General features: G+C 50.7%; 1 protein-coding gene across 1 annotated transcript; it reads right to left on the bottom strand.

Annotated features, from left to right (window-relative positions):
* Positions 1 to 1,248: 1,248 nt before the first annotated feature.
* On the bottom strand, positions 1,249 to 3,036 carry LOC109492323 (secreted protein of Ly-6 domain 1-like). Its single transcript, XM_019813025.3, has 2 exons — positions 2,595 to 3,036; positions 1,249 to 1,836 (listed from the first exon to the last, which is right to left on the bottom strand). The coding sequence occupies exons 1-2, from the start codon at positions 2,881 to 2,883 to the stop codon at positions 1,712 to 1,714; spliced, it is 414 nt and encodes a 137-aa protein (XP_019668584.2). The 5' UTR covers positions 2,884 to 3,036; the 3' UTR covers positions 1,249 to 1,711.
* Between the last annotated feature and the right edge of the window lie 3,264 nt (positions 3,037 to 6,300).

Raw genomic sequence — 6,300 nt, forward strand, 5'->3', positions numbered from 1 at the left:
CAGGTCATGATCTCACGGTTCATGAGTTCAAGCCCGATAGTGGGCTCTGTGCTGACATCTTGGAGCCTGGAGCCTGCTTCAGATTCTGCGTCTCCCTCTCTCTCTCTGCCCCTCCCCCATTCGCACCCTTTCTCTCAACAATAAATAAACATTTTTAAAAAAATGGGGCACCTGGGTGGCTCAGTCGGTTAAGCGTCCGACTTCGGCTCAGGTTATGATCTCACGGTTCGTGAGTTCGAGCCCCACGTTGGGCTCTGTGCTGACAGCTCAGAGCCTGGAGCCTGCTTCGGATTCTGTGTCTCCCTCTTTCTCTGGCCCTCCCCCTCTCGAGCTCTGTCTGTCTCTCTCTCTCTCTCTCAAAAATAAAAAATAAACATTAAAAAAAAAAAAAAGAGCTCAACTGACTGAGCCACCCAGGTTCCCCTGGTTTTCCTCTTCTTGATCTACCTTTCCCAGTGTAGCCACTGGCGGCATCCAAAGGTGTTCCTCCCTACGGAGTCCTGTGAGGAAAGGAGCCACAGGCAGAAGTGGAGAAGCTGTTTCAGGACAGCGTGTGAAGGGGAATCTGGGGACCAGCGCCTCTCCTACCGGCTGGCTCTGTGGGGAAAAGGAGGACCCGACATCACTGGCAGGCACACTGGGGTTCCCAAGGTGGGGGACACAGCAAGAGAGCTCTGAGACCCCTGGAGCAGTACTGAGGAAACAGCGAGGACACAAAAAGAAAAAGAGCACTGGGTGTCACGGGCAAGCTCCTGAGACGTGCTGGGCCCCGGTCTCCATGTGGGGGAGACCGAAACGGAGAGCACAGAATACCTAGTCAGGTCACAAATGTTTTACTTGTAATCAGTATATGGGGCTTTGTGGTCCTCATTTGCTGGGTTATTCTTTCCTTTGTAACAGAGGTCAAATGTGGGTGCAAATTGAGGCGTCTGATGGGGGGGCAAGTGGGGGGCAGGGTGGGGGTCAGGGGACGGAACCGGACTCCATCCACTGAGTTCATCAGACCATCCGGATCTTCTCTTGGGCACACGAGATTGCAAGATCACATTTCTTGCAATTTGTTTGGAGTCAAGGGACAGCGGAGTGTGGGAGAAATTGTGTACAACGCTTTGAGCTCCGGCCCTATGAATCTCCATGTTCATCTACTTTTCCGTAGAGACCTTGGAGACTATGTTAAAGACAGTAGCATAAAAACTTGAAAGGAGCTAGGATCCCTAAATAATCACCACCACCTCGTTGAACTGTGCCATGGGTGAGCATTCATTTTTTATTGTTTTAGGACACAGCCATTTCAGAGATTTTTGTCACAGCAGCCCGCCTACACCAACTAATGCATCATTTATGGCCACCTCATTTCCTATCCTTTTCAGCATCTCAGGACTCTCCCTCTTCCTTCAGCTGGCTGCCTCCAGAACCACGCAGAATCACAAACCCCAGACCTTGCCTTTTTAAAGTGCAGATCAGTGTGGTCCTCGAAAGGAAGAAGGCACGCCTGGACCCACCTATGCCCACCACTCTTCACCCCGGTTTGATTTTAAAATATCCCAGTGGCATCTCATAACGAGGAAGAGAAAAGGTGGCTGGGCCTGACACAGACCTAGTTTGCGATTTCTCCCCGTATTCAGTGCACGTCGTCTTAAAGCTCATGAGAGTTGAAAGGTACGTTGAGTCAGCTTTATCCACCAGCTCAGGGCAAAGCTGGGCCCCATCTTTAGAACTTGTTGCAGAAAGGTGAGTCATTACAACATCTCTCCTCCAAAGTAACAGCCGGATTAAAGAGCATCAAAGGGAAACACACACTGCTACAACCTTGGTATCCATATGAAAGGGTGTCATCTGCAGAAGGGCGGAGAAGAGGACAAATGAGACCCCGAAGCCTGGACTGCAGACCCACGGCTGTGGGGTTCAGCATGTCCTGGTGAACAGTGTTCATTAAATATTGCTGAATGAACCAGTAGATCTTTGCATCAACAAATGAATCAAGGAATGAGGAGAAAATGGAAACATCCTTCAAGGATGCCTGCTCTCTGCCTCCCAGGATTGAGATATTTGAGATAGAGCCCCCTAGTGTATCCTTCGTAGGCCAGCTCTGGGGGCTCTGTGCCCTAGGGTTCAATCCCTCCCCACACAGGAGAGGGCAGGAAGGGGTGAATAGAAAATGCCCTAATACCCTCTCCACTCCCCGCCCTCGCCCATGTCTGCTTCTGGTAACACAACTCTCTACCACACTCAGGTCAGGGTCAATGGGATTTTAGCAGCCCTTCCAGTCACCCCAGGAGCTAACAGAAGATCCCGTCTTCTTCTCTTACAGGTACTGGCCCAATTAGGGGCCACTGGCAGCTGAGTACCAGAACCAGGTGACACAGCTTCACAAGCTTAGTGACAAAAGAAAATCAACCCCTGCCTATACTGCTGCTACTCCCAGGGTTCCTAAGGCCCCAGTTCCCTGGGTCTTAGAGTCACTTGCCTTGTCCTGGGGGCCCCAGCTCCATTGGTCCCATGAGGGATTCATACCACTCCCAACCCTGAACTTCCACTCCTAGCACTTAACTTCAGGCAAGGGTCACCCAGGTGACTTCTCAGGACCCACCTACCTTCGTAGACCTTCCTCAGGAAGCACCGCTGGCTGCCTTGAGTCTCGCAGACACTTTCCCCAGTCTCGCAAACCCCACTGGCGTTGACTCGTGGACACTGGAGACATGGTAGAGCTGGAAAGTCAAAACCCGCATGATGAGCCTCGGCCACCACTGCCTCCTGGCAGATCAGCAGGGAGCACACCTTCTGGGCCACACGAAGCCTGGAGGGGGCTGGTTCCCAGGGCCTGAAGAGGTGGTTGAGAGCAGGGGATTTCTGGGTGCTTGGCACACCCCTGGGAGGAGGCATACGTGAGTACGGACAGGATCCTCCTCTACTCCCAGAGATGGAGGAGGATATGGGAGGGTCAGAAGGAGGGAAGGAGGCAAGTCAGGGAGGGCAGAGGAAAGGAGAAGAAAGGAAGGAGGAGGGAGGAGCTGCGGGTGTCACCGGCAGATGTCTCACCCGCAGCCCCAGCTCTTCACTCATCTCCAGCCTTAGCATGGGCAGCTGCTTGCCCCGCCCTCACTCTGCAACTACGAGCGCCTGCTATGTGCGAGGCACTCTCGCCGATGTTGGGAACAGAGTGACAGGAGAGAGACATGAAACACGCATGTCACTTAGGCACTAAGTCAACAAATAAATAAGAGAAATGACTCACAGAGGACAAGGGAGAACTTCGGGTCCTGGTGACAGAGGAAGAACATGGTCCTGAGTGAACGTGACCTAGCGGGGTGGGAGGCAGTAGGGCTGTTTCCTCATCTGAGGGCTCAGAGGAGTGTTCGGAGGGGTCACTTGGCTCAAACATGAGCAACTGAAAGAAAGAAAAGCTGACTCTTTAAACACCTGGGAGATGTTGGGACACTGGTTCCGGGAAGACACACGGGCAAGTGCAAAGGCTCAGAGACAACATTGGTCTGGCCGGTTCTAGGAAGGAAAAAGGCAGCAGAGGGAGAGGAAGGGGGAAAGGTTGGCAGACTGGGGAAGTGAGACTGAAGGGGTCCCAGGGACCAGATGCGACGGGCTCTTTTTGGGGCTGCAGTATCCCCTCGGGGGCCCCACCATCGTGGTTGCTGTCTGTGTGCAGGGTGACTGGTCCCACATGGCCCCCAGCATGTTGGCCAAGTATCCAAGGACTCCTTTTCTTCTTGCCATTTTGATCCTGTTTTGCCGGGGTTTTTTCTGAATATCAATGAGCCTGGTGCTGAGACCCCTTCACTGCCACAACGTCAAGCCGACACACGATCCTTTCTACTCCAGGAGACTCCCCTATGTTACCAACTCCAGACACGGCTGCCTCAGCCTTGCATGAGTCCTATTAAATTCTCAACTGACCAGTCTTGACCCACAGGGAGGGTCCTGTCTACGCCCCTATTCAGTAGGAAGAAGTTATAGAAGATGAGACCTTCCGTCCTCAGCAACCTTAATGATTTAAGGGTCAAGTTTGTTCAGGGGGCAAAATGATGGGAGAAAACAACAGAAGCGGGACTTTGCTGTGGTTCACAGTCTCGGACAGAATTCCTGAGGTTCCTGCAGCCACGTCAACGACTTCCTTTAGTGTTTTACCACCATAGCTTTGCTCTTGTTACTGTTAGTTCCCTCTGATAACCGTTGACAACCCCCGCCCCCGAAAATATATATTAGCAATCACCTTCCAGACATATGGCCCAGCTGCTACACATTTGAAGGTCTTGTGACTAATGTTTTACGAGACAACAATAAAAGCAGCCTTATCTTAACAACAGCTAGTGCTCCAAGGTCCTGGACACCTTGTCTTTACCATGTACAAATTCCTTGGAGACTAGACTATCCTTCACTCCCTAACTAACAAGTACATATTCAACCACTTCTCACAATCCCAGGGCAGCTCTTTCTGCCCACAGGTCCTGTCCCTGTGCTATAACAAAAACACCTTTTTGCACCAAAAAAAAACAAAAACAAAAACCATAAACCAAAACCAAAAAACCCAACAAACCCAACTAGATGGGCCCTAAGTGGATTTCCCACACGTCGTACAAAAAAATTCTTTTAATGCTGATGAGTAAGTGCAATGCTGATTATGTGCCGTGCTAGTATTTCAGATATTTGGGGGTAAATAAAAGGCATTACTAATATTAACTTTACACATTTGTTATTTTTTGAACACGTCTACTCAGAAACTCGGAATTACATACATAGCGGGCCTTGGGACCACCGTCCGGGCCACCGTAAGAATTGGGATTTTACTCTACAAGAGGAGGCATTGTAGGGTTCAAAGTGGGGAGTGACATGAACGGTTTCTGTGTTGTGAGCATGATGTACTTTAAGGAGGAAAGCAGGAAAGAGGCCCCGGGCAGGTGAGAGATGGGGACACAGGAAGTGGGAGAGAAGCCACTGGTCAGCAGGGTCGCTGCAGTGGGCGTCGCCCAGCCTCGGGGCCTCAGCCTTCCCCTGCACATGATGACGGCTACTGCTGCACACACACAAGGACTCTGGGGGGCACACTCACCTTGCACACGGGGCTGCTGGGGTCTACAGAGACACGGCCCCTGGAGGCATCCCTCTCCCAAGAGCGGGCGGGGAATCAGTGGATAGACACTCCAACTGTCTCACACTTGCTCTGGGATGGCTGGTGGCCTGAATCACACTGTCCTCCACAACGTCCTGACACGACTGGGCTCCACATGCCCACCATGAAGCCAGCTTGATGATGCGTCTTCTATCAGTTTCATCCCTTCCGTGTCTCACTTCCTCCCTCCCCTGCTAGTATTTCCCGGGGTCACTTATGGGACAAATGATTTGTACTCATTTCTGTCCCTGAGAGTCAGCTTCTGAGGGAACACAAGTCAGGATGATGAATTTTCATTTACATGGAATGAGTGTTGTCAGAATTCAGTCAGCATTTTTTTTTTTTTTTTGAGAGAGAGAGCGTGAGTGGGGGAGGGAGGAAGGAAAGAGAGAATCTTAAACAGGCTCCAGGCACAGGGCAGAGCCCGATGCAGGGCTGGATGTCACGACCCTGAGATCACGTCCTGAGCCTCAGTCAAGAGTCGGATGCTTCACCAACTGAGCCATCCAGGCGCCTCAATTTGGCATGGTTTTTATTCTGAGTCTTCTAGGGCACGTGCCAAAAAAGAAACGTGGACTCGTAATAGGCTGATTCCACCTGCAGACGGAGAACATTGCAAACAAATGCCGCCAGCGACCATTGCACGTTTCAGTCAACCCACGGGATCAAACGAAAGCTGCGGGCACTATTCTGTAGACGGCAAAACATCTGACTCTGTGAATGCTATGATAAATTCAGTGTTGCTATTTACATTGAACATGAACTCGTTTATTTTGTGGTGATAATGTGACTACAAAACAAATTAGTTGTATCTTAATTGTGTTTGAACAACTGTCATAGTCTGTGTGTGTGTGTGTGTCAACTATAAATGGCTTTTAATATGTCCGTATGCCGACACCCACAGCGGCAATAGCTGAACTAATAAAGTTTTGCATCGAAGGTGATATGAGACCCACACTGCTTTCAGCAACGCCTGTCAGCGAGCAGTTGTGGAAAATGATCGAGCCTCTGAATGACTAATTTCTGATTCAATCTAAGTGTCCCACAGCGGTACTGAACCCTAAATTTTGTTCCCATTAATAAAATATCTGGCTCCATTTTTTGATGTTTGATAGCCGACAGCTCTCCGGGTTCACGCCTTCTGCCCCACACAAGGGTCCTGGGGCTTCTGCATTGGC

This window comes from Felis catus, chromosome D1, assembly GCF_018350175.1.
Source record: "Felis catus isolate Fca126 chromosome D1, F.catus_Fca126_mat1.0, whole genome shotgun sequence".
In the NCBI taxonomy this organism is placed as follows: Eukaryota; Metazoa; Chordata; class Mammalia; order Carnivora; family Felidae; genus Felis; species Felis catus.

What these genes read in the sequence shown, in the direction of transcription:
- LOC109492323 (XM_019813025.3), bottom strand. Translation starts at nt 2,883, where the DNA reads ATGCCTCCTCCCAGGGGTGTGCCAAGCACCCAGAAATCCCCTGCTCTC. An exon ending in CCTGAGGAAGGTCTACGAAG is followed by an intron (nt 1,837 to 2,594) that starts GTAGGTGGGTCC and finishes GCCCTTCTGCAG; the next exon opens with ATGACACCCTTTCATATGGA.